Below are 27,209 nucleotides of genomic sequence, written 5' to 3'. Positions count from 1 at the left end.
CTGGGAACTTTCATGGATCAGTGTAGGACAGGTCTCACACTCTGATGAACCCTGTCGTTGGCAGTCGGTGACACTAATCAGATATTAATTCTGAGAGTAAACTTCCAGCCTGTAGCACACAGCAGTCCAGCTGGGTAAACTGATAGGACTTACAACGCTCTAGTGAGCACTGTCTGCAGTTTTGATTGTGGGATTTTCACAGAATCATGATCATTCCCATCACTGAGTTATCGTTATTCCTTTTCCACCTCTGGTCGCTGCAGACGCAACACGCCCTTCAAGACCCTGGAGCCGGTGAAGCCACCGACAGTGCCGAACGACTACATGACCAGCCCTGCCCGACTAGGCAGCCAGCACGGCCAGCAGCACAGCCCCGGACGCACGGCGTCGCTCAACCAGAGGCAACGCACACACAGGTAGAGGAAAAAAGAGCAGCACACAGTCTTGTCACAGTCTTATGCTTCACATGTGCCGAGAAACAGATTGTTCATCTGCTGATTCCACTAATTGATTAATCTTTGAAAGCTTAATTATGCAACACTTACATAAAAATGAGGGGTTTTTTTTAGAGCCATTGCCAAACAAGTTTACACATTGCTGATTAAGCCTTTACCCTCCAGATAAATCTCTCTGTATTTTGCAGTATACCAGAGTATTTAAATGAGGTGTCTGTGGAGACAGTCCTGCACTGACGCACCTGTCGATTCAGCTTCTTAAATGTGAAAATGGACTGCTTTTCTCTGTTTTATACCATTATAAATAGAATATCTTTGGATTTTGGACTGTTACTTGAGGTTATAGTGGGCTTATAAATTATAAATATATAAATAATTACTTGCGAGATTAATAAAGACGCAGAGACACATGATGACAATTATATCTGCGCTTCCCAGGAATATGTGGACACATGCATTCTGTACTCACACAAGTTTAAGTCGAGCTGGGTTTAGTTATACAGCCTACAACTCTCCCAAAAAGCCAATAAAATAAAAAATAAAAAAACTGCAGGAAGAGCAACAGAGGATGAATCCCTTTCCCAAAATGGACGAAGTGGTATTAGAACTGCAGCGTTGAGAAATAAACTTGCGGTACAGTACACCTCCAAGAACTATATAGTGCTGGTAGCAGAATCATTAAGCAGCAACAGCAGCTCATAAGCAATTTTAAGAAGCAGCTTGAAGCCAATTCGTACCAACTGATGCAAAAGTTTGTGCTATAAACTTTCACAACAAGCCTCATGGACAAGTCTCTGAAACCTGCAAATGAAATGTTATTCAACGTTGCACTAGTTCGTACTACTGCACTATGAAATAACTAATAAAAGTAACACTTCATGAGCTATTTTGACAGCCTGTTGCTAAAATGTCTCAATTCATTTTAGCTCTCTTTTTAAAAATGGAATGAGGCTGGCTGTAGTGCGCGACAATTGACATGTGAGCGGAATAAAAGGTTTGCTGCTGGGGTTCGGATCCTTATCCTTAAAGAAAATGCATAATTCATAATCCTCGCTGACAGTGTTTTACTTTTCCAAAAGCAAACAGGTGTAACAGATCACAACACGTCATCATCTCGAGTAACGTCCCCCGCAAAAAGCAGTAAAGACTCTCACTGACCTGAAAATGGAAAGAGTGCACATGTTTTGGATAAATAACATAAAACATTTAGCTTCTTCATTTCACTTGGGGCTGGTGGTCCCATTTAGGGGTGGGCGGCATGTTTGTAAATGTGTAAAACAGCGTAGAATCAGATATGTCTGACACCGGGACGCTGGCCGATCAATCGGTGGATCGCTACTTTGCAGAGCTTTTAATAACAGCAGGTACTCCGTACTTTTCTCCCCCATTTTGGGAAAGCTATGAGTGGAGTTAGTGCTCCATCTACACCTCTAACCAAATAGTAAATGTGCACTCAGTGTTTCAGTAATGTGAGAAAAGCATCTCTCTAAAAACCATCGGTGCCAGGTAGTTCCAATCTCTTCACTTAGTTCAGCAGCTCGGAGCACTTTCACACCTCCTCCTCCTCCTCTCCGCTGCACTAAATCCAGCATTTGTCTGACAAGGCTCGGAGGGTTTCTCACCACAGCCTGAATCACTCCCATACTAATATCTGTAAAAGCCTCAGTTATAAAGTGCTGTTTCAAAAAAAAAAAAATAAGTCAGCTGCAGCATGGAAACCCTCAAACGTGGCTCTCAAAGATTGTTACCCAGAAACCTCCACGCGGAGGAGGCGGGAGACGCTTTCATCAAATTTGAGTTACGAGTGAGCGAAGTGGCCTCATTAGCTAAAAAGCCTGTTATGCTGACTGTGATGCTCATAAATATTGCATTACTTTTAATTTTCCCTCTCCTCGCCCCAGCTTCTCTTTCTCGCTCATTCACACAGATATCCCTCAGTTCTTCCTCGTCTTTATGAATTAAAACCAAACTCCGGCTCTTCTTCTAATTACTGGCTTCAAATGCTTGAAGGCTGCAGAGCAACGGCAGCAGATCTCCCGTCTGTTACAGATCTGTGGTTTAAAGACGCTCTGATGTCCCTTTCACAAACTGTCCTCAGAGTCGGGCTGCACCCACCCTGCTTCAGCTGATATTGCTGTGGCATCACTATTTGATTACACCGGCTCGAAGTCAGCTGCTCTTGTTCAGCTCATCAGTCTCTGCCATCCTCTGCTGAGGTCTAAATTCAATATAAGAATCCCCTGCACGTATTCCCCCCCCTTTATTTAATATCTTTCTGTGGGAGAGATAACACAGTTAAGTCATGCAGGTATCATTGTTTTAAGAAAACATGCTTATTACAGCCTCTATAATATCCTGGTGATAAAATGTGATAACCAGGATTCCAAGCAGGATCAATTTAAGATGGCGTATGACTCTGTGGATGAAGCATAAATCACAATGCAATAAATTATTAAAAAAAAAAAAGGAGGAAGTAGATAATAACTGTGTAACTTCATCTTCTTGTCATGTTAAAGTATTCGACTTGCCTTTCCCACTTTCTTCAAAACTGTGTCAGCTCTTCTTCCTCAGCTACTCCTTCGTTCTTTGTTCATGTTAGACCAAATTAAAAGTAATTAGGGTGTCCCTTGAGGCCATGGGGCTAAAGCACTGACCGTGAACGACAGCGTCTCACAGTGTCCAGCAAAGGACCTTTGTTGCGTGTCGGTCCTCATGTATGTGCCATCATTTTTCTAAAATGGCATCATGTGCCACCACAAAAAAAGTAGTTCAGGGCTGAATGATAAGCATGAATAGTGATTATTTTGACAGATATTACAATTGCACAGCAATATAATTTGTAGGTCGAGGCATCTCTGTAGCACCACAAAGCTTATTTATTATATTTTGTTGTTACTAATTTAACCTCTATCCAAAAAGCTGCAGCTCCTATAATTTGGATATTGCACTTGGCCATATTGCGATTTCGACTACATTTCAACTGTCCAGCTTTAATGTAATTAAATAAAAAATGTTAGCTGGTAGCTCCAAGACTGGACTCTTGTAAAGCAGAGTAGGATGAAGTCAGCCACTCGGTACAGTAGCTCCTGTATGCTGTTAAAGATATTTTATTTTATTTCCTGTTTTTTATAATGGAATTTTGCATATGGGACTGGTTTCAGTTTTTTTACTTAGAAACTTACGTATTTGTTTGTTTGTGTGTTTGACAGGGACAAAGCACAGCTTGGTAGCTGTACCATAGTGTATAATGTAATGGGTTTATAATCACATTGTCTCCGGGCAGGAGACGGAGACAAGATCTCTGTCAAGGAAATAAAGACTATAGTGTAAAACAACAGTTACAAGACAGCACATAATCACTACACAACAAGCACAGCAACATGATTTCCAAACATTCAAACACTGCAACAATAACAATCAGGTTTCCTGAGATTAAGTTTGTTTATGTGTGATGGGAACATGATTGGGTCGATTTCTAGCCATGATTTTATCTCAGATTTCAAATCAGTAAAGCTGCAGCACTCTTACATAACGGCTCGCTGAGCTCCAGAAATCGGTCGCTCTAACAGAGAGGGCTGATTTGCCAAACTCAGAAGATCTGTTTCATATTACGCAGTCACCGTTGGTTTTGTATTGGTTTAATATTGTAGCTATACATAAAGGGTTATATTTATAATTGTCTCATTTTGCACCAGCAAGCTTAGTTTCCTGTTTACCTTCCTGTCAGTCTCTATTTTTAAATCATCTCGTCATCAGCTTTAAACCGTGTGCTTTAACACCTGCACGAGTATTAAGCCTCAAAATATTGTGCAAAAACATTTTAATTTAGCGTAATTGACCTTTTTTTATATACCAATTCTGTCAGGAGAGCCCTGAAATCACGTAGCTTTATTTTATTATGCTAGATTACAGCAACCCCTCTTGTTCATCTTCTGCTTCGGGTTATTTATGCACATCTGAAACCTAGATAACAAGTTTGAGTCTTTTGTAAGCGAGGAGCTTTCAGCTTTTCACTTTTTCATCTTAGATTACGCTCTGGGCGACTTTATAAGTCTATTTCTCGCTAAAGTCAAGTCACATCATGTCACACTGCCTAAGCACACACTTTTTACATATTGTTTTTACTTTTTTCGTGCCTTTTCAGTGAGAACAGTGTCTTTTTCTTCATTTGCTCCAGGGATTGTTGTCAGCTGTGAGCGAGTGAACTGGAACTCTTTTTTTTTTTAGGCCTAGCTGATTTCTAAACAACTCGCAGTGGCTGAATGAGGCAGGAAAGTGGAGCAGGAGAGAAGGAGCTGAGTGCTTTTTAGTTCAGAGTGACTCTTTTGAAACAAAGGGGGAAGGATAGGGCAAGCAAAAGCTGGGGAGGAGATAAATGGGTTAGCGAAGGAATGGGTAAGTTATACAGGGATTAGATCGGATAAATCCAGAACATGAGGATGGGGGGAGTGAAGTACGGCGTTCACTTCAATAGAGGGATGACACGATATTGTTTTTAGCCTTTATCCCCGAAGACACTTAGCTCCCACCGCCACCAACATCCTTCAGAGGGTTACCCCTGCTGGTTGTGCCTGGAGAGCCCCAGGGCTTGACTGACATGGATCGGAGAGGGGGTTGATGGGAAGGGGATAAAGAGATGCATGGGGGGAGGTGGGGTTTCAGAGGGTAGGAAGGAATCAGAGGAGACAGAGGGGTGAGGGGTGAGGGAGACGGATGGGGGATCACTTTACATTCGATGAAGAGATGAGAGGAAGAGGTCGAGGGATGGTTTGGGGAGAGAGGTAGAGAGAGGGATCAGTTGAAAAGCGGGGATGAAAGAGGAAGGAGAGGCTGGAGCAGAAATGTGGATCAAGGCCAGCCCGAGAGAGAGAGTGGGAGTGGGAGTGGGAGGGGGGGATTTATTCGGTCAGGGCATTGATCTACAAGCCCCGGGGTCAGACACAGGGTGAAACAGCGCTTATACTGTTTTGTAGAGCTGGCATACATCCAATATTCTCACTTCTTTATCCTGAGAGGATGGGCAGTATTGACGTAATCAGAGGGGTGGATATGATGTTAAAGTTATTTAGTTGTTTTGCCTCTTAACATTAAATGCCTAACAAGTGAAATAACTCTACTGTAATGCAGCTTTTCAGATGCATTTGACTGGATATATTAGCAGCATCTGTGGCAACAGTTTGGTAAATTGCACCTCAAATCCATGTGTGAAAGCTGTTTTCACGAAGCTGGTACACTTACATGTCTTAGTCTGTAGATTATTCTGCAAAGGCCCAGACTTCATACACAGCGCGTCAGATCATGACTATAAATGAGTTGAGGTGTTTTGGGGGCGATCACAGTTTGAAGCCAGGTATTTTTCTGCACTTTGTATGAAAAAATCATTCCTATCAGTTTCAACCCTGGCCTCAGTTTTATTTTATTGCGTCAGTCTGGGTCTTAAATTGAGTGAGTCATACCTGCTTCACCCCGGCCTGTCACTCAGTCTGCAGCTCAGTCCTAATGAGACAGAAACGATCCGAATGAAAGAAGAAGTAAAAATACGGACAAAAGTAAGATACTTAATACTTTGAAGCCCAATAGTTTTACAGTCTGATATAATGAGGACAGGAGCAGCAGGGTCCATGTAGCTGCAGTTACCTGCTGTGCAGTCTGAGCAGGTTGCCCTGAATAAAACGATGTCCTCCTTCTCTTCTGTCTCTCTCCTCCCTCAGTGGAAGCAGCGGGGGTAGCAGCAGCAGGGAGAACAGCGGCAGCAGCGGTATTGGCATTCCCATCGCCGTGCCTACACCCTCCATCCCCAACTCTGGACCAGGTGAGCCACAGACCAGTCAGCCTTTCACAGTGCTGCTCACCCATCTCAGAATTTCATTAGTTTTTTTGTTTTTAAAGGGTTTTCTTAGCCTTTCCCATGCTCCAGACACTGGCTGAAATAATTTTCTGTACTGATAAGAACACTTTTGGCTATGAAAAAGCACAAATATCTGCTATTTACATTACAAAAAAATCTGTTTTTGCCCTCGGAAACTCTTATCAGCTGCAGTCTGGTCTGTTTGGCCTGTGTGAAATGAGATAACACTCTCTAAACATTGACAGACAGCGGTGAGAATACAGTCCATGCTAGGAGCCTCTGAGCCCGAGTTTACCTTTGTACATAACTTAAACAGTAGACAGAGTGAACTCCCACATAACACCACAAAGCGTCACATGCCTTTAAAGGATAAGTTCACCCAGAAATGAAATTTCAGTCATTGTAGACAAGTAGATGGGGACTTGTTTTAAACTTGTCGGCATGAGGGTGACTATATATCTAGGTCAAAACCAAGTTGAAGGTATTTGGAGCAACAAAACAACAAGAAATATATTTCTTTAAATATATTATACACATGTACAGTAATAATAGGCATTAGTTGCTGTAAGATGTAAATGTACTGTACTATGTGCAGATAGTGAGACGACACTACACAAAGCCTATGTTTATCAGACAGGGATTATGGAGGCCCATTGTGTTCTGAGCACAGCTGATTCTCTATCCTACTGTGTAAATAGGCCAAGCTGCGTTAGGCCTGCTGCTTTATAGTGGGACAGTAAGGCCCACATAACACCATGCGCACAAGCATCGCACTGCATCGCACCATACACAAGTCCGAGATGCTACTGTGTTCAACTTTTGCAAACGGTTTGAGCTGAACGAGGCATATTTTAGGTTCCTGTAGCAGTGCCAGGATCGGGCCAGCAGCTCAGAACTAACCACAGCTCTCCCCAGAAGCCGGTCGCCATGGAAACACTCAATTCATACCACAAAGAATTGTGTGCGGAGACAAAGTCGAAGCACTCCTCCGGCCCCGAAGGCTCCTTGAGTAAAGTGATGTGATGTTATGTAACAGCGTCGAGGTGCAGGAGGCTGCCGAGGACACGCTCTGCTCTGCTCAAAGTGGTTTCTAATGTAAACACTCCTTTCAGTCACGCCCATGTCCGCTCCCCCCGGAGCACCTCCCCCACCCCCTCCTCCGCCACCACCTCCTTCCATGGCCGGGCTCGCCCCCCCAGCTCCGCCACCACCTCCTCCCATGAGCGGGTTTGCCCCCCCAGCTCCGCCACCACCTCCTCCCATGGGCGGGTTTGCCCCCCCAGCACCACCACCGCCTCCACCCTTAGGTGAGACTGTTCGACCTCCGAGGCCGCTCCCGACGACTCTGATGGTGGATAATCAGCACGTCTACTGTGATTTCTCTCATGGTGGAGACGCACAAATGAGGGTGGTGAGGGTGCCTGTGGATGGGTTTCTGTTTGTGCACACTGCAAGCAAAAAGATTTGGTCGATTTCTTTTTACGAAATGGGTCCAAGTTTTGTCTGGAAAAAAAGATTTGGCTGCATGTACAGTCCATGATTGTGAAATAGGGCTGCAAAATATGGTTTAAAAAAGTCATATTGTGGCAAATATTGTGATGTGATTCACGATGAGTCATTTCTACTGAAAGAACTATAAAAATCGTGGAGTCTGTACCAAATTAAAATGTTTTCTCACATCTGGAGAGCAAGATTTGTCTGACGGGGAATCTGCAGGATTACATAACTTTATCAAAACATAACTTGTCACTTTCTAGACACAACTACAGCCCATTAAATCAAATAACGTCATATAGAAACTGAGACAGGATGCAAGTCTGGTTGTCTCTTGACTGTTGGCGGCTGTTTCAGTTGACAAACACGCTGACCTTTCAGACATCAGCTGGGTTCCCTGGTTGTTCAGCTCTGTAGGAAACAACAGGCTGATGCTGATTTTCTTGCTTGCAGTGTGAACAGACTGTATTTGTAACAGGTTAAAGTCTGTGTGAGGAAGTGTCTGGCTTTCAGTTCATTAACATTTTTCTTAATCCTCAGCGGTGGTGGTGGTGGTGTTGGTGGTGTTGGTGGTGTTGGTGGTGTTCTACTTCCTTAATTTTTCACCAATATGCAATGATTTGCTAGTAAAAGAAGTCTCATATCACCTGAGGTCTGGTGAAAGTTAATTACAGCTGGAGAATTTCCAAATCTGTTCATTTTCATTTGACCTCAAGCTGCTGTAGATCTGCAAACAACAACTTTTACAACTTAATTTCAAGAATTGAAGATCCTGTATCCCATACAAAGATACAGGATTCATCAACCTTAAGGACTTTGAGACTTCTTTTGCAGATGTGTTACTGTTTTATCAGAGTTATTTTACTGTTTTCTTTTGTTTTTACTGGAAAAGTTAGTTTGGGTAAAGCTGCATCAGGCAAAATTTTCCTGGATTCTATCTTAAACCATAACTGTGACAGAGAAGAACCATTTTAGCAGTTCGGATTAATTAGCTTAGCTTTAGTGTTCGCAAAGTGGAATTTTACGCATTGCTAAATTAAAAATGAATAATTTTTTGAGAAGAGTAGGCTGTCAGATGTAAGTGTTGCCTAGCTAACTGGACCAACTGACAAAGCTAACATTAGCTCGCTAATACAAGACCTGTGTAGATTTAGTCAACAAATCTGCCCCAATACTTGATCCATATAGTTCAATAACGATATAAACTGGAGAGATTTTAAATCACATTTCACAAAAATACAGCCACACTAGTAACATTAAGCTAGCTAAATCACCAAATACCCTAGCATCGGTTAGGTTAGCATGTTCAGATATTTCCCCTCATTGTAAATAGAAAGTCGTAAAACAGTCATGACTATTTTTACAAGCATTGTCAGTTAAGTTAAATATATTGTTTTGCCTCTTTAAACTGTTTTATCGTCATTTTGGTCGCAGCTTGTGACGCTAAAGTGACTTCCTGTTAGCATAGTTGATTCATTTTAATATAACAGCATTTCTTAGCGACAGGTTTACACCCATTTACATACTAAAACATTTCTACATTTTTATTGCTGCTACATGAGTTATTGAGAAACTAGTTTGAAACTAGTTAATAAGTACTTAAGTAAATGATTTAGCCTGTCTAGCTGCCAGTTATGGTTATTCAAGACAGTGAGACAGCGACATCATTAAGATGTCACATAATGATTTCTGGGTAATGAAGTTTTAAAACATCTAAACAGCCATTTGAGCGCTGGAAACGTTCAGTTTTGCCTAATGCAGCTTTGATTCACATGGTGTATCGACTGTGAGCCGCTGAGTGATACTGGCTTTGATTTACTGTCGGCTCTGCACGGCTGAGAAGCATCCAGCTGTTTGATTTGTGTGTGTTTCGTACCGCCGCTGCTTAAATCCGATTCATTCCGATCGTCAGCAAGATGATTATTTGAAACATTCACATTTTATCCTCTGGACATCAGCGCACACTCTCAGCTATAATTACTCCTGTCGATATGGAGAAGTTTGTTTGCGCCCGTGTTCCTCTGAAGCTCTACTTCCTCTGGTTCCACCCATCCCTATCTGAGAGCAGAGGCCTCCTTAGAGACGCTGCATTATCCAGAAATGTAACAGGAAATACTCTATTTAACCCCGTCTCTTGCCCTTTCTTTCTCTTTGTTTTCCACACACACACACACACTGCATCTATAATCTTTAATATTTTAACATATTTGATGTTGCTGTTGTTGGAAGAGAGGATTTCTGACATCCAGCCCAACGGTACTCTTCTTGCGATTGCTCATTTCTTATCAAAAAAAGTAAAAAGTGTGAGGAAGTTATATTCACTGCCAGCTCTGTTGAAACCTGAAGGATCAGTCTGTTCTGCTGCTGCTCTCTTCTCTTTGCTCACTGAATCTTCGCTGCATTAGGCAGGATTTATTCGGACGACCTTTTGGGACTCTTGTGCTTCATTGTACCTTCATGAAATATCTCTGTTTAACAGTGTCGTCAATACACAATCTGTCACTTCCCGAGATCACCTGCTTCCTTTAATTGCTCATTGATTGCCTTTCATAAACTGTCGGGCTCTAATCGGGTTTTAAAAGCTCACATTATCTTTTACGATCTTGATGATTAACGTTTTTGGGTGCTTTTCTTTTCCCCCCTTCTTCCCCTTTCCGTCTAACCCTCTTGTCTGTCTTTTCCTCCCCTCCTTCCCTTTCTCTGGGTGTTTCTAGTGGTGGCCCCTGGGCCTGGTCTGGGCCCCGCTCCAATGTCCCAGTTTGGAACCATCTCGCGGCAGATTTCGCGGCACAACCCCTCCAACTCCTCTGTCTCTATGGTTTCGGCCACGGGCACCTACCGCCGGGCGCCGTCGGTCACTTCCCAGTTCTCCTTGCAGCAGCAGCAACAGCTACAGCAGCAGCAGCAGCAGCAGCAACAGCAGCTACAACTACAGCAGCAGCAGCAGCAGCAGCAGCAACAGCCTCATATTAATGGAGGCACTCCTGGCTACGGCCAGAACTCAAGTAAGGCCCTTCTGTCTCCAGCTTTATAGACCCTGAATTGTCTGTGAAGCACAAACAGTCACATTCTTCCAAATCGTGACAAACTAAAGCAAGCTTACCTTTGCAGACCAATATTTCATATCTGCAAGTGAGTCACTGCTCTCTGAAGGTCAAGCTTGCAGAATTATTGACTTCTTCCTTAAGTCTGAAAGTGCAGATTGAGGCTTTTTGTCTACCTGTATTGATGCAGAGTGTCTCGTCCTTCAGTTCTACAGCAGATACAGAGCAGACGATCGATGTCTGCTAACAGTGCGTGTCTGGGCTCATGTAGAGGCATGGAGAGAAGTTAACCTGTGCATATATCTTTGAACATCATTTCTGTTTTGATTCCCTTTAAGCTTAATGAAATTCACTGCTCTCCAGTCCAGGGTTATTAATAAGGATTATGTTGATTCTGCCTGCATCAGAATCTCAATGCTAAATTATCAGTCAGGACTAGTCGACATGGCTCATCACAAGTAGAGCCCGACTGATGCTTATCCCAGTATCAGGAAATATTGATGTGTCTGCCGATACACACTCAAATTTTTGCAATGATCCCTCGAATGTTGTTATCAAACACTTGCTACAAAGATATGTAACGGAGGCAGGATATTTGACAGTTTAACAACCCACTATTGTCTCAAACGATTAAAGACATTAATGCACTGAAACAGTCAAATTAACTGGGAAATTTCATTAGTGTTGCTCAATATATCAGTATTTTATCATTATCATGATATGAGGCTATAAAAGCATTGAAGTCTCTGACAAAAATCTTTGTATCGGCTTATATCAGGCAACATAAAAGCCAAAAACCGATATATGAATATATATATTATATATATATATTGATATGGCCAACCAATATCTCTGGTTTGGATTCCACGGACGGCCGTCATTCTTTTTTAAGTCACTTTTTCAAAGAAAGACTTGTCGGCTTCTCGCAGCTCGAGGTAGCAGGAAGGAGCAGAGTTAGATCACCTTTCAACTGTCTTGGCGGAAGTTTTGTGGTCACACCTGGCTGAGATTAGATCACAATGTGAGCCAGAGCACCTCCAGATGTGGCCGATCACATTCCGACCCTAATGTGTTTTCTGAGCATTCACACCTGGCGGTACCGTGTTTTTTTTGCCAGGTAGAATATCCAGAGACAGATTGCGTGTTATCGCCAGGTGTAAGTGGGCTCCTCGTGCCTGATGTGCAATCACTGAAGCACATGGGCTTCATGTCGATTGGTGTCTCTAACTTTGGATTGATCAAACGATCTGGAAAATGTCTGAAAAATCTAAATTAGGAAGTCAAACTACTCTGCTCACACCTACAGCAGGTCTGAGGACAGTTGGAATGGGGTTGATCTCAACACCCAAGGCAAACAGCGCCTCCCTGTGGCCACTGGCAGCCCTGCTCCTTGTCGAGCCATGAGTAGGAGCCGTCTGATTGACAGAAATCAGACATAATCCGCCCTTTATCCTCCTGCCTCAGTGATCCCCAGAGACCGTGTGAAATCTCATCACAGTCACAGACGTCACTGAGCTCCTCAACGTCACGTTGGTGTTTGACGCTGCAGCTACAGACAGTCGAATTAATTAATCTGTAATTGGCAGTTTTCTCTTTAAAATGTTGAACGTGTAAAAATCTAATTTGGAGTTTCATTAGCTGACAGGTTAATTAATTTGACTGAGGATGTCAGCTCTGTCGTGATCTCACATTTCTCGCAGTGTGTTTGTGTCTTTTTTTCTCTGTCGGTGTCGTGTGTGCTTGGGATTCGGGTGCACTCTTAACTGTCCGTCTGTCTGTACATTGTCGGTGACTTACGGGCTTTCTCTCTTTTTGTCCGCTCTCTTTCTCTTCCTCTCTGCTGGCTTTCAGTGTCTATCGCTCCCCCTCCTCCCCCCATGCCCCAGCTGACTCCACAGATACCTCTGACTGGCTTTGTGGCCAGGATGCAGGAGAGCAGTAAGTGAAGAGGATAAGACATACTTCTCCTCCTTATCTGTGCCAACTGTTCCCACTTCCAGAACACCCAGCATGCATTGTTCTTGTTCATCCTCTCCTCCACTCGTCTGTCGAGAACAATTAATACCGACGTCTTGCAAGAATGTGTCTCATTAGAGCGTCGTCATGGTTTATGCAACTTTTTAAGTAGCTTTATCTGCTGTTTGGAGACAGATTTACTCTTCAGCTGTGAACCCATTTTTTTTGTTTCTAAGTAACGGCAGTAAAACATAACAGCTGGAATAATCCCCCCACTTCTTTTTTAAAATATGTGCAGTGGAAAAGCTTCCACCACCCACACTGTTTTTTGTGATTTAGTGTCACGCAGCGGGCTTCATCGCCGGCTGAAGCTCGGTATTCATATGCTGAATTTTCTCGTAGCACTGCAGGGTTGAGCTGAGGTGAATGATAATGTTTAGAGGAAAAAGTGCCAAAAGTCTCTCTGCAAATAAGAAGTGGAGAAGACGGGAGTCTTTGCTGCCCCCTGCTGGTTCAAAACCTGCAATACGGTCAAATGTTACAGCTGAGCCAGTATTAATTACTTTATTTCTTGACAGGAAGCAGCTTAAGAGTTCTTTGCTGGACATTTTTTGACAAAAAACATTAAAAGAAATTGCAGTGTTCGATACAAAGTTGATTAAAATGATGGTAAAGCTGTTGATTTATCTTTTATATAGCTTTTTTCCCAGTGTAGATGCTGTCAGGCAGACCTATAACCTACTAAATAGCATGACTCTGCATGTATTATCCATCAGAAGATCAGCTGTGTTCATAAATCCTGTTCGGTTTCTTTTTTTCCACATTTGCTCGTTTGAATACAGTTTCAGAGCCACACGAGAGGAGCACAAACTACTTTAGAGGCTTAAACATTCAGTATATCATCAGGCCTAACAGTGATGCAGCCTGCCTTGAATTTCCTTTTCAAAATCCTTCCACACACACTCTCTTCTGCATGTCTTATCATTCATTCTGCATGATTCATGCATGGCTCATGTCGACCGGTGATCCTTGACCGCCAGGAGCTTCCCATCTCACTTCCTGTGTCTGTTCTAACAGTTGCAGATACTCCCACTCCGCCGCCCCCTCCGCCTCCAGACGACATCCCCTTGTTCGATGACTCTCCTCCCCCTCCACCGCCTCCTCCGGTTGACTACGAGGAGGAGGATGCCGCCGTGGTGCAGTACAACGACCCCTACGCTGACGGAGATCCACAGTGGGCGCCCAAGAACTACATAGAGAAAGGTTTGCTCAAAAAAATAACTGACCTTAAAGGACAACACAATTTCATCCTGTTTTACTTTGTTTATATTTCAAACAGTGTTGTAGCGGTCCACAGTGTTCCTCCGAGAACAGCTTGTTTATTCATTTATGGAAAAAATAGATATTTCTGAGTTTGTATCATTACCTCATTAATATTATAAATATCAAAACTGAAATTCTTCACTAAAACTACATAATGCCCCTTTAAGAACAATTTTCAGGGTACTTGTACTTTTACTTACTGCTACTTTATACTTCCACTCCTCTACATTTTGTAGGAAGATACAGTACTTTTTTACTCCAGGAGATTTTACATTGCAGATTGTGAGCACAGTAGTGCATTTTTAAATATGTGTGTATTTTTTTCGGCTTCAGATAAAGAAAACACTAATTCCAACAATCAGAAAAATGCTGAGTATAGTAAGTATAGTCGATGTTAACACATGTATAATTCACTTTTATGTATCAAAAATAATTATCGGGTAAAAAAACCAAAAACTTAAGTACATGTTAGATTCTTTAAGACTTTGGCGTATGGATGACTTTTATCCAAATAATATTTTAACACGATTTCATTACTTTTACCCAAGTATAACTTTTCAGTACTTTTTACAACACTGCCTAATCTGTCGATTGTTGCCATGATTAATCGACAGTCTGATTTTTAGTCTATAAAATGTCAATCATCCTCAAATTGTTGCATTTGTCCAACCAAAAGTATAAAACCCAAAGACTCTTCATTTAGTGTCTTAAATGTCAAAGTAAAGCAGTAAATCCTCGTATTTAAGAAGCAGGAAGCAGCAAATGTTTTAGATTTCTGCTTGAAAAATGACTGAAACAATAAATTGATTATCAAAATAGTCAACGGATCATCGCAGCTCTAATTTCACGTATTCCTAATATTCTCCCTCCCTGTTTTTTTCAGTGGTGGCCATCTACGACTACAGCAAGGACAAGGACGACGAGCTGTCGTTCATGGAGGGCGCCATCATTTACGTGATCAAGAAGAATGACGACGGCTGGTATGAGGGCGTCAGCAGCGGAGTCACCGGACTCTTCCCCGGCAACTACGTGGAGTCCATCATGCACTACGCCGACTGAAGGGACCCGGCAGTAACAGTACAGTCTATTTATTCAGTCATATCATAATCCACTGAGAGACTGACCGCAGCAGACTCCTGAGACGCATAGACATAACTGTATGATCCCCCCTTTTTGATATGACAGAATGTTCTTTCCCTTACTGATTGCAAATAAAATGAAAAGTAATATCTATTTAGTTTATTTTGGTGTTATATGGGTGGGCGGGGGACATTTATGGAATATGTAAAAAACAAAAAAAAAATTAAGTTTCTAAAGAATCGGACTGCACGCGCTCACACCGGTTGAACTCAGAGACGATGCAGCTGAAGGATGTACGACGTCATCACGCCTGGACAAAAAAAAATTGAGAACTGAAACCTTTATGAACAAGAGTATTAGGTCGAATGGAACAAATGAAATATTAATGTCATGTAAACACCTTCAGTTGAAGCGTTTGTACTGTCAGTTGTATATAATGTGAGCTGCAGCCACTCGGGGTTTATGTAATGTGAAATTCAGTGAATGTCGATTATATGATAGTTTTCATTAGCGGCGCCCTCCTCGACTCCGTAAAGGCTCCAAACGCAGACAGCCTGTCGATAATCTACAAATTTAAATACTGTGTATGGTATTTCAGAGATAAACAGATACTCCTGAAGATCAGTCTTGGCAAAAAAAAGCATGCAAAATTTTATGAGATATAACGTAATCCTAAGTTTATTGCCATTATGCTTCCATTATGTTGTAAATGTATTCAACTTTTTTTTTAAAAATGTTTTATGACACTGTTGAAATCACTGAACTTTTCAGACTCTGGAGTGAATTTCAGGCTTTCCCGTGGTCTCGCCCTCTAAATGCCAACATGTGTTTGATTTGCATCAGGGATAGACCGATTATCAGAACCGATGCAGAATAATCTGAATGTACTACGGCCGGAGATACGCTTGCTGTTGAACCACACGTTCGCGTAGACAACCAGCTGCGTGGTGAACGCGGTCGTTCACATACTTGCCTGTATGCTACGCATGTTAATGAAGGATGCGAGTAGATGGCACACGTTAGGTTGTCCAATTGTTGCTGCCGCGCTTACTGAGTCCTAAACCCCATCAGATCCCCGTACTACGCTACACTGCTGCTACTGTTCATGTGCATATTGCAGCTTGTGTAACGTTAACTGTCGAGGACGTGAGAAATGACGCTCGAACCAACACTTTTATCTGTTTTCAGATAATAGGATGTCACGACGGACTAGAAAGCTGATGTTACCTGAGATAAGGAAATATACTCGGTATGATTAACCTCAACTTTCAGAGCACGTACAATATTTGCGTCTAAAATTAAGTGGAGTGGAAGTGTCTTTATTAGTTATCGGTCTCCCTAATAACTAATTATCTGTGTCGGTCTATCCCTACTTTGCATCCTAAAAGTGATATGGAGTTTACTTTTTCATGCGTTTGATCCGTTTGAAGCACGAGAACACGTTCCATTTTCCCTGCTTACTATCAAGCATTTAAAGATTATGTCACATCACTGTTATTAACTTCATACTAATCCACATGAAACCTGTAGGATCCATTGGTAACATTGGCAATAATGGCCTCTGATAGGAGAGCGGGTGGTGCGCAGTGACGATGAAGACAGGAGCTGTGGTGCCTGACACTGCCATGTGACAATTCAGCTGTAACGTTAGACCAATAAACAACTCTAATACCTCCTCAGTCCTCCACCGAGCAACAGGGACCATGTCGGACGCTCTGAACATGAAATCCTCTGGGGTGCACAGGTGTACATATTTTAACTCGAGTTAAAATCAGCCAATCAATATCAGATTTCACTCAGGTCTAGGATTCAACTTTATGACATTGTTTTTTTTCTGTTGGCCCTTCAGCGTACATCTTCATTAATTTTTTAACTTCCACGTGTCACCATTCCAGGATACTGCAGCTAACGCCTTGATATATTTTGCCTGTTCGCTTTCCAATAAAAGAAAAAAAAAAAGTGTGTTCCAGCTCAATTTCATGGGTAGAAATATTGAAATCTGTCTGCCCTCCATTTGTACATATAATATGTTGATTGAAAAATTAATGTACAGTCTTTTATAATAAACAATTCTATGTACAACATGTGTGTGTGGTCACTAAGGAAGGAGCAGAGGCTTGGTTTAAATAAAAAAAAACATAATGGAGGTTTATTGAGAACACAGTCATTGCAGATGTTAAGGCCTTGGCTGCTACAGGACAGTCTCCTTGTAACATTACACAAGTCAAAAAGACACTTGACTTTTTGGCCTCTGGGGGTGTGGACGGATCTTTTAGGACAACAACACAGATCCAAACACACACACCAACGACAAAGTGTCACTTTCATTTGGAATCACACAGATTTTTGCGACGCCTCCGCAGCTCAGCGCCAGCATGTAACAAACTGTCGAGTCACAGTCGGCTGGTTTTGAGTCCTGGGAGGTCGCTGCAGTTACAGTACTGTATGTGAAGAGTTGGGTTGCAGCTTTCAGTGCCATCTGTCCGTGTAGGTTATATTGTCTATACATTTCCTTTTTTCCAAATCATGATTTTTGATACCATTCAAGAATCGAACCGAGTTGCGCTAAAAAACACGTGGATCATTCATATATTATTCAGCAACTCGGCCTCATAAATAAATTTTTGGGAGTGGTTGAGAGAGCCATGGGACCGATACTAGTTCAGAAAGACCCCTGGATGCAGTTTTGATCCCTTGATTTTGATTAAGAGTCCCATAGTTGGCGCTAAAACCAGCAGCGGGGGTCCTTCTGAACCAAACTCCCATCGCTTCTCTCACCGTTCTTATGTCCGACCCCGGCCTGCGTAGACACGTGTGGGTGCAGGGTGAGCTGCTCTCCCCACAGGTAGCTGCCTGAAGTGAAGCTCAGCGGTGGACCATCACTTGTCTCTGGTAAGCACCATCTCAGTGAGCCTGATGAGGGCGTCCCTCTCTGCCGACGGCCGCAGCATGCTGATTTGCCTGATGGCTTCTTGACAGTAGCGCTGGGCCAGGTAGGTGGTCTGTTGCACGCCATCGCTCTGGAACCAAAGAAGAAGTCGATCAAACTAAGTAAACTTTACTGGGCGTTTTTGTTCTACTTCTCAGTTACACATATTCCCCGGGTCGCATTTGCGGTGCATTTTGTGAATTTTAACATCTTTAGGGAGCATATCAGTGTCCCACAGCTTAGATGAGGTTTTAATATCTTGATAAAAAGGTGTTGCTCACAGAAAGTTTACTAAATATATCAATATCATTTATTTACAATAAAAATGTCCTATTAAATCAAGTGTTAAAGTCTAGTTAAGGAAGACAGGGTGTCAAGATTTCAATTTTAAATAATAATTTTATATGAAACAGGTTATGAGACTAAAATACTGAGGCCTCAATATGACCTACATAAGCAAACGAGACCATCAGGGAGAGGACTGGTTATTTCTATAATCTAAAAGTCACCTGGTGGGATTCAGACTCATCCGTGTTGGATAAGTTATAAAATTAAAGCTATTTTTGAAAGCGAAGCACTGAAGATGAATTGAGAAGGCAAAGAAGCTGTTACTTTGTTACTCCATCATCATTTGTCCACAGAAGCATTTAAATCAGATTTGGTAGCAGCTTGGATCGGTATACTTTATTGTTGGGTCGTGTATCATTGGTCATACCTGAAGGACGTACTGCCAGGCTTGATCTACATCTCCTTTGGAGGTGAAACGTCTCATGATCATCGCGTGGAGCTCAGGAAACTGAAAAGACAGAAACAAATTGAAATTGTGCGTTCCAGTTGAATCAATTAGATGTACAGTTTCTATGAAAACAGACGACTCACTAAAATGCAGATGTTGCTCTCACCTGTTGACAAGCAAACAGGACCGGTCCGGTGGCCAAGCCCAGTTTGAGATCTGCAGCACAGGGCTTCCCCAGCTGATTGGCTCCTGATGTGAAGTCCAAGACATCATCCACCAACTACAGGACAGAGAACAATTATCCCATGGAGTCATTTTAAATACAAGTACCTTTAGACATTCAAAATTCAACTGCAGACACCGTTATGTTTTGGATATCAAGTCTAACAGATAAGACATTTTAAAAAAAGATCAGAAATTACCTGAAATGCGATGCCGACATTCTTGCCGTACTGAAAAGCTATTTCATGAACTTCAGGATCAGAATTTACCAGAATGGATACCTTAAAAGAAACAGAGGAGACAGTCAACAAAAAGCAGTGAGTGTAGAAGCAGAGGCTTTCCTCCAACTCTCTGATATTTGGGTGTAGACAGAACGTACATACTGCTTTACAACTGTTTGCAATAAGACTCGCTGTCTTCTTGAAGGTTTTCTCGAGGTAGTGTTTGAACCTCTCGTTCTCGTTCTCTTTGGAGCCCAGCTGCATGAATTCACCTGCAATATGTTAGAGTTTGTTAACGGACAGCACAGACTCTGAACAAGTTACAGCTTCTAGTGTGCAAAGCTGCCCAGTACAGCTTCATGGACAACTCAAAAAAGATTTGTGACGGACGTGGCACGATGGCATGAACGATCTGCTTACTGTACCTCGCACCAGGTCCTCGATAACCTGGGAGAGCACCTTTACCACTGTGATGTTCCCAATACGAGCCAAGGCCATGGAGGCCGCTGAGAGGATGAAATCTCCAGCCAAGATCGCCTGGAGGAGAGAAAACAAATGACATTAATATCCATGTGAGGAGTAAAGAGAAAGTCCTGAGCCGACTTTATTTCTCTCACCTTTCTTTCACCCCAAATTTCATTGATGGTTCTCTTCCCCCGCCGTTTATCTGATCCGTCTATGACGTCGTCGTGCACCAGGCTGGCAGTGTGGATCATTTCTGAGATCATCGCTATGGCTCTCTGCCCCGGGAGCAAATCCCTGCAGGGACAAACCCTGGATTATGCTTCATATAACAATTCAGGAGTCGTTACAGGGCGTGGTGCTTTTTCCTCTTACAACTGTATCAAAGGTCACTTTGTGTTTGTAGCAGCAGCAAATAAAACACGAGGTTCTGTTGGAGTATTTTGGTCTGGAGTGATTCAATGTTACCCAGATCTGTTGCTGTGGATGTTGAGCGCCCGGGCCATCAGGACGACTATCATCGGTCTGATGGCCTTGCCTTTGCCATCAAAGTAGTAGTCACATAGATGTTTCAGCTCTTTGGATACAAAAAGCTCCTGTGAGGCAAAGTAACAAAATCACGTCAGCCATAACCAACAAATAAATGTCCTACACCACATGACTGTAAATTGGCTTCTGTGTTTGAATATGTTTATGAGATGACAACACATGACTCACTGATCTGTTATTGAACTGTCAAGGTCAAATCAAGGCAAAGACAACACCAAAGAGGCTCCAAGACGAGCTTCAACTGCCCTCCTGTCTCTTAGCTGCAAATTAACATTACTTCTTATGTAGACACACATAGCAAGTACACTCTGGATTTAACATGTACCTTTCTGATGTCATCGTATAAACTTTTTAAATCTTTCTGGGCTAACGTGAAGGGGTCCTTCGGCTTGGCATCGCTGTGTATCGTTCTGCAGCAGCATGACTGTAGTGTGGGATCGAGCAACCGTGACCTGTGTCTGGAGAGAAACACAAACTGTGAATACACTGTCAGTTAGATGAATACACTAGCTTATGATGGCTATCATTTCTTGCAGAGATTTACTGAAGATGTTAGGTTTTTGGGGCCAATGGCAATATAATATATGGCCGATACACACACGTTTTGCAGTGATCTTTCAAATGTGGTTATAAAAATACAGAAATATGCAACATAGGCAGGAAACTTCACACCGTAACTTTAAACTTTACTGTCTAAAATGACATCAGAGCACCAAAACATGTTTTTCTGCAATTTTAATGTATTTGACAACCGATATATCTGTGATAAGCCAAAATCGACTGACAATACTGGCCAACCGATAACTCAGTCAGGCTCTGATTTATCGTTTTATCTATTTAAACCCCCTGTGACCTCCACAACATGGGGTCCATAGGAAAATATAACAATTCCACACAATTTATGCAAAAAATTATACAAAGTTTGGTCACAATTAAGACAACTCACCTGGTGATAGACGAGGTTAAGTTTAAAGTTTTCGGCTTTATCTGTGTTGGTAGTGCTGATGGTCGCCCCTGAAATTTCAAAGCACACGACACCAAAAGACTTTAGAGATTATACTACTTTTAGACCTACACCCTTGTGTTAGTCAACTTCATTTACAGAAAGAGGAACTTAACTATCTGCAATAACACAACATGGTACAATAAAAAAATATTAATAATATTAAATAATACAGTCTGAAGTCTTCATCTGATCATAAAACACTGTACTTTTTCCTCTTCACAGCATCTTTTAAATTAAGTATTTTGTTAATGAGGTCTGGAATGGCACAGGTGACTCAATGACAAATGAATGAATGAATGTGGGGGGTAAACAAAGATAAATGAATGGGGACTGGGTCTGACACAGGTTAGATTTAGATGCACAGCTGGCTGAGTGAAGGACCGAGCTGAGTGTAATATCAGGAGCAGGTCTTGACCTTTATGCCAGCTGAGAACAACCTCCTGCAACAAGTCTCCATTCATTTATGTTATTCTTAAAAAACAGAAGTAACTCTTGCAAAATACAAACGGCAGTTACGCAGCCGGGAAATGTCACAGGCACTGAAGTAATAAACGCGTCAGAGGAGTAAAACCAGCATTCATAGAGGCAGGCTGGCTGCCCGGTGCTGTGTATGACCTTCCGGGGTTTGACAGCTGCAAAACTCACCCCGTTCCCCGGCCCGGAGCTCCAGGACGCCCGCCCCAGAGAGGACGCGGACACGGACACGGACCTGACGTTGTATTGCCACAGGGTTTCAATTAAACCCGTGGTCGTACAGTTTGTACTCCACCTCCGGCACTGCCTCCACCACGGACCCGCCATGTTCCCGAGAAGCGTGCATTAGGACGGGGTTATGTATTTGAACGGAACCGGAAAAGAGTCAGCGGGCGTCGGTTGATGACGTTTCACAACACGGATTGTCGTTAGCCGTAGATGGTTGGAGAGTTTAGGAGCTATAAACTACCTTCTAAATGAAATATTTATCAGGAATGCAGCGGAAGATGTAAACTATAATCACTTATGTTTAACGTAAAACTAAAATTATAAATTGTCTCTTCTCAGAAGTATCAGAAAATATACTTACCTAGCATATTTGTGACCAGGCTACTAGCTAGCTGGGTAGCTCGCTAACGTAGTTACCATAGCTACCGGTGTTTTACAACAGCTAACGCTAGCAAAGCTAACTAAGGTATATGGATATTTTGAGGGTTAACCTGACCTGAAGTGCGTTTACATACTGTTTTATTTCAACGGAAGGGTTAACAACTTAATATTAGGGTGGCTTTTAGTTTTATTTCTTTAAATATTACTTTAAAAACCGACAAAGGGTGAATGAAAGTAACTTTTTCAGGGGAGATAAAGCATTAACATGTATGCTAACTGATCATCTGCTAACATTGGTAGCTGTTAGCCAGTGGTGTTAAGAGGCTAACTAGTAAGTTACGTTTATACAAGCATTGAATAAATGTGCCTAACAACCTAAAATAGCAAAAAAATACTAGTACTTCCAAATTGTACTTTAGTACAGTACTTGAGTAAATTTACTTAGTTACATGGCATCACTGTATACAAGTACTTTACACTTGCACATACTACTGTATAGGTCATAGTTTCTATCTTTTTTTTATTTATCACTACATTATTGCTTACAGTCGTGTATATTTAAGGCAGCTGCAGAAATGTGCTGTACTATCCACACAGTAGTCTTTGCTCTGGTGGCAGCAGCCAGCTTCTCACCTGTACACGTCCTGGAGTTCTGTCAGAGTTCTGACCGGGACTGCCACAGTCATGACAAAACCACGTCAGACAGTGTCAAATCCAGGTGGAACATCAGCGCTTCAAACCTCATTCAGGACCTGGACCAGTTCAGAGTGTCCTGCAAGAAGCTCATAGGTAAAACTGATTCTTACGACATTACAGGTCGATGTCAACACAGTGAAAGGGTCACTATCGTCCTGTCCTCTCTGCAGAAGCGTTCCCAGTAGACGAGGTCGATGGCAACTTCGTTCGCACCGTAAAGAACTGCATATTCTCCAGATCCATTCCAACCCCATTGAAAGGCCCGTTAAGACTGGCAGCAGTTTCAAAGGTGATGTAAAATCATCAACAGCACCTCATAGTGTTTAATTAATAATAACAAGAACTCATTTTATTTCAAATTGTCTCTATAGGATGTCATTGAGGGGATCTTAGATGTAGACGTGGCTGTAACACAGTCTGATGACTTCCTGCATTATGCCAGCGGTGGCAGACTGCTGCCAGGATCTGTACCACTTGCACACAGATACGGAGGTCATCAGGTAGTTTGTTCCAGATTCATTTAATTAGATGAAATAATCCACGTGTCCACATCTTGGCTGAGCTGAGTAACTTCTCTACAAATACCAGAAATCTTTTACAGGTTTCTTTAATCAAAAAACATAAACCGACTTTCTGTTTTTATCTGGGATTTATACAGTGTAACCTCAGCAGACATGTGATCAACTTTTTATTGGGCAAAGGAAACTTCCGTACCTTTAATTTAAGATGATAATACCTGTGAACGTCAGAGACAAGATCTGATCACTGACATGAACATGTGCTGTACTCGTCTCCATCAGTTTGGCTACTGGGCGGGTCAGCTGGGCGACGGTCGAGCACATTCTCTCGGTCAGTACACCAACAGGTGGGAATATTTCTGAATTAGTTTCTTTGATTATTACCAGTAGGTGCATAGTCAGTTAAACTTTCAGCTTATTTTCCTTATCAATGTTTGCACCGCAGGAAAGGAGAAGTGTGGGAGATGCAGCTTAAAGGCTCTGGAAAAACACCTTATTCAAGGTATGTTGGTATATTTTCCAGCGTACCCTTTTTCTTCCTTCTCCTTGTTTCTCTTTTCCCCACATCCGGCAACACGGCATTACATGATACCAACTTTAACTACAGGTCAGGAGATGGTCGAGCTGTGATCCGTTCTTCTGTGAGGGAGTTCCTGTGCAGTGAAGCCATGCACTCCCTGGGTGTCCCAACCAGCAGGGCTGCCAGGTGAGAGAGGAGAGGGAGGTTTAGGTTTTAATATGTTGCATCGGATTGAATTGTTTTTCCTCAAATGTATGTTGATAATTCTCAGGCAGTATGACTTTTAGCTAGGCCATGTACCTCCTGAGAAAAGGATGATGTTCTGCTGATTGTTTTGTCCTGTTATTGCTCTGTTTTAGTCTCATTGTAAGTGACGAGCCGGTGATGAGGGATCAGTTCTACAACGGCAATGTGAAGACAGAGAGAGGTACAGACAACACTTGTTATCAGCTACATTTAATCTGCATAACATGTTTTAGTCAAGCTTTTTATTTTGTCATTTTCACTAGGAGCTGTTGTTCTCCGGTTAGCCAAGTCATGGTTTCGCATCGGATCTTTAGAAATTTTGTCTCAAAGTGGAGAGACGGATCTCCTGAGGTGAGTCGGGTCACGTGATCGTGATGTCAGTTACTCTATGGCCTCCTAAAGCAGGTAATATATTGCAGCTTGTAACATGGTTTTTGTTGTTCTGCTGATTTTTTTAGAAAGCTGTTGAACTTTGTGATTGATGAACATTTTTCTTCAATTGATTCCGACGACCCAGATAAATATTTGGTAAGTAAAAATGTTTCTGTTAATATCTCTATGTTGTACATTATTTGTTTGTTTAAGGTGTTTCCTTGTTTAATGTTTTGCTTTGTGTTGTACTTGTTTCAGGTGTTTTATTCCACAGTTGTAAATGAAACCGCACACATGATTGCCCAGTGGATGTCGGTTGGGTTTGCACATGGTGAGAACCTCATCTGACTGAACATCTGATCACAGAGTCTTTACCAACATCTGACATCTACTGTTTGTCATCACGACAGGTGTGTGCAACACGGACAACTTCAGCCTCCTCTCCGTCACCATCGACTACGGACCGTTTGGCTTCATGGAGGCGTATAACCCCGGTATGTATGATGAAACATGTCGGTGTTGCACTGAAATAACTGAATGCCTTGCTCTCATCAGATGTCTGAACAAAGCTGCGATGTTGCAGATTTTGTCCCCAACACGTCTGATGATGAGGGCAGATACAGCGTAGGAGCCCAGGCCAACGTCGGGCTGTTCAACCTGGAGAAGCTGCTGACGGCGCTCAGTCCTGCGCTTTCTAAGAAACAGCAGAAAGAGTAAGAAGAATGACATGATGACTGTTTGAAATATATATTTTGTATAACATACATCATATTTTTCTAAGTTTGTGCTTTTTACCTTTTGAAATTTTAGATTTTAGCATCATTTCGGCTCTTTTTTCTGTTTTTCTTCCTCAGGGCTAAAATCATTTTAAAAGGATACGCTGATATTTACCAGATGAGGTGAGCTCCGTGTGTCTCCTTTACATCCAAGAAGTGATGGTACATCGATAATATATACTTTCCAGCCTCAGTCATACATGTATTTCAGGTTTCACCAGCTATTTAAAGCTAAACTGGGGCTTCTCGGTGAAGAGGAGGAGGACGGCTACCTCATCGCCTTCCTGCTGAAGGCAAGTCTCTGACGATGAGATGGATGCTCACTGTGAAAGACATTTTTTTACATAGTTCATCTCCGTCTACCGAATCAATTTCATCTCACTGTCTGTTTACTGGCTGTCTACAGATTGGATTTTATTTGCGCCCCAAATCTAATTGGGTTTGTCTCCCCAGATGATGGAGGACACACAGTCAGACTTCACCATGACCTTCAGGCAGCTCAGTGAAGTTTCAGTGGAGCAGCTTCACAACAACAACTTCACACAGGTGGAGCTCCAGTGGCCCCATGTGATATCCCTGTGCTCTCTGTTAGTGTGGAGGGTAAAATGATGCTGCAGATCAGTTTTGTTTTTAAGGTATCTCTTTCTGATACATACCTTTTTGTCCTGAATTAGATGTGGGCTCTTGAAGACTTATCGTCCCACAAGCTCTTCTCTGATTGGCTCAACACGTACCTGCTCAGAGGGTAAGCAAAACCCATTTTGTGATTTTGTGATTCTGGATTTGGATTGGATTTAAATATTTTTCTCTTTGTTCCCTTTGTTCAGACAACAAGCTGATAGTGATCTGGATCGTCAGCACAGGATGAAGAGTGAGTCACTAAATCCACATGTTAGTGTTGCTTTGACCATGAAAGATAAGCAGTTATTTGTGGTTAAAGACATAAAATAAGATGAAACTTCTGTTCCTGGAGAAGATGAAAAGCGTCATTGTGAAAAATATCTTACAGGCGTGAATCCTCGATACGTGCTGAGGAACTGGATGGCAGAGTCTGCGATAAGAAAAGCTGAGATGAATGATTTTTCTGAGGTGTGTGTGTGTGATATTTCATCTCAAGTACTTTTCTGTGGCAAGGCGTTCGACCGGTTTTTAACCTGCTGTCTTTTATTTTCCCACCACAAGGTGGAGCTGCTGCACCACATCCTGTCCTCTCCCTTTGTTACACAAGAGACTGCAGAGGAGGCGGGCTATGCAGCAAGACCTCCACAGTGGGCTGAGAGGTTAAAGGTCAGCTGTTCCTCTTGAGTGAACCACTGGATGTAGAGAAATACTCACATCAACGAGAATTACAACGTAACTGAGCTTTTTTTATGTTACATTTTGTTAATTTCTGTCACGTCTGTGGAAATTATTTGGTTCAAAATGTCAAGGTCATTGCTGTTTAATGTTCTCGATTACTCAATATTTATGGATACGGTGACAAGTAAATATTGGATGCAGTTGTTAGTGCCAAAGATGACTTAATTATATTTGTTTCTGTGCTCATACAACTGTGATCTGACTGTTTGACAGCTAAATACTTGCAAATGTCTTCCATGTGATTCCATAGTGACACCAAAATAAAAACAAAGGATCTACTGCGAAGGCCGTCCTGTCATTTTTTTTTAAGGATC

The 27,209-nt window shown here is 42.2% G+C and overlaps 3 protein-coding genes across 9 annotated transcripts in view; 2 read left to right on the top strand and 1 right to left on the bottom strand.

Annotated features, from left to right (window-relative positions):
* abi1a (abl-interactor 1a) overlaps window positions 1-15,353 on the top strand; it is a 52,700-nt gene extending 37,347 nt beyond the window's left edge. For 2 of the 5 annotated variants that reach the window (XM_084340579.1, XM_084340580.1), the window contains 6 exons: window positions 264-416; window positions 6,167-6,267; window positions 10,512-10,802; window positions 12,693-12,779; window positions 13,875-14,060; window positions 15,004-15,353. In XM_084340579.1, the coding sequence (XP_084196705.1) occupies window positions 264-416; window positions 6,167-6,267; window positions 10,512-10,802; window positions 12,693-12,779; window positions 13,875-14,060; window positions 15,004-15,179 (994 nt within the window). In that variant the 3' untranslated portion in view covers window positions 15,180-15,353. Of the gene's footprint in view, window positions 1-263; window positions 417-6,166; window positions 6,268-7,415; window positions 7,611-10,511; window positions 10,803-12,692; window positions 12,780-13,874; window positions 14,061-15,003 lie in introns of all 5 variants that reach the window. The other 3 variants (XM_084340583.1, XM_084340581.1, XM_084340582.1) reach the window with 3 other exon arrangements.
* Window positions 15,354-17,934: 2,581 nt separating this feature from the next.
* On the bottom strand, window positions 17,935-22,126 carry pdss1 (prenyl (decaprenyl) diphosphate synthase, subunit 1; the record flags this gene model as incomplete). 3 transcript variants are annotated; one of them, XM_084340586.1, is made up of 11 exons in its annotated part: window positions 17,935-18,220; window positions 18,845-18,925; window positions 19,032-19,145; window positions 19,288-19,368; window positions 19,471-19,580; window positions 19,734-19,845; window positions 19,926-20,067; window positions 20,239-20,366; window positions 20,645-20,777; window positions 21,266-21,333; window positions 21,971-22,126. In XM_084340586.1, the coding sequence occupies 11 exons, from the start codon at window positions 22,124-22,126 to the stop codon at window positions 18,080-18,082; spliced, it is 1,266 nt and encodes a 421-aa protein (XP_084196712.1). In that variant the 3' UTR covers window positions 17,935-18,079. The 3 variants fall into 3 exon arrangements, with proteins under 3 accessions (XP_084196712.1, XP_084196711.1, XP_084196713.1); XM_084340585.1 differs by having other exon boundaries at window positions 19,288-19,580; XM_084340587.1 differs by lacking the exons at window positions 20,645-20,777; window positions 21,266-21,333; window positions 21,971-22,126 and adding an exon at window positions 20,488-20,622.
* A 766-nt stretch (window positions 22,127-22,892) lies between these two features.
* On the top strand, window positions 22,893-27,176 carry LOC311249509 (protein adenylyltransferase SelO-like). The gene is made up of 19 exons (XM_084340578.1): window positions 22,893-23,197; window positions 23,275-23,393; window positions 23,476-23,604; window positions 23,905-23,969; window positions 24,068-24,124; window positions 24,230-24,328; window positions 24,502-24,569; window positions 24,652-24,739; window positions 24,847-24,916; window positions 25,019-25,091; window positions 25,171-25,254; window positions 25,344-25,473; window positions 25,615-25,659; window positions 25,748-25,829; window positions 25,990-26,082; window positions 26,211-26,281; window positions 26,364-26,407; window positions 26,546-26,625; window positions 26,719-27,176. Exons 1-19 carry the CDS (start codon window positions 22,984-22,986, stop codon window positions 26,839-26,841), a joined length of 1,734 nt encoding a protein of 577 aa, XP_084196704.1. The 5' UTR covers window positions 22,893-22,983; the 3' UTR covers window positions 26,842-27,176.
* The last annotated feature ends 33 nt before the right edge of the window (window positions 27,177-27,209 follow it).

This window comes from Pagrus pagrus (genome assembly GCF_965226575.1).
Source record: "Pagrus pagrus genome assembly, chromosome: 20".
NCBI classification, from domain to species: Eukaryota; Metazoa; Chordata; class Actinopteri; order Spariformes; family Sparidae; genus Pagrus; species Pagrus pagrus.
Note: the sequence above shows the minus strand (reverse complement) of the source record. Positions and strands in the feature narration are given on the sequence as shown.

Excerpts from the sequence above, each read along its gene's own strand:
- LOC311249509 (XM_084340578.1), top strand. The coding sequence starts at position 22,984 with ATGTGCTGTACTATCCACACAGTAGTCTTTGCTCTGGTGGCAGCAGCC. Across the intron at positions 24,570-24,651 it reads CAATGTGAAGACAGAGAGAG|GAGCTGTTGTTCTCCGGTTA; the intron begins GTACAGACAACA and ends CATTTTCACTAG. Across the intron at positions 26,083-26,210 it reads ACAACAACAACTTCACACAG|ATGTGGGCTCTTGAAGACTT; the intron begins GTGGAGCTCCAG and ends GTCCTGAATTAG.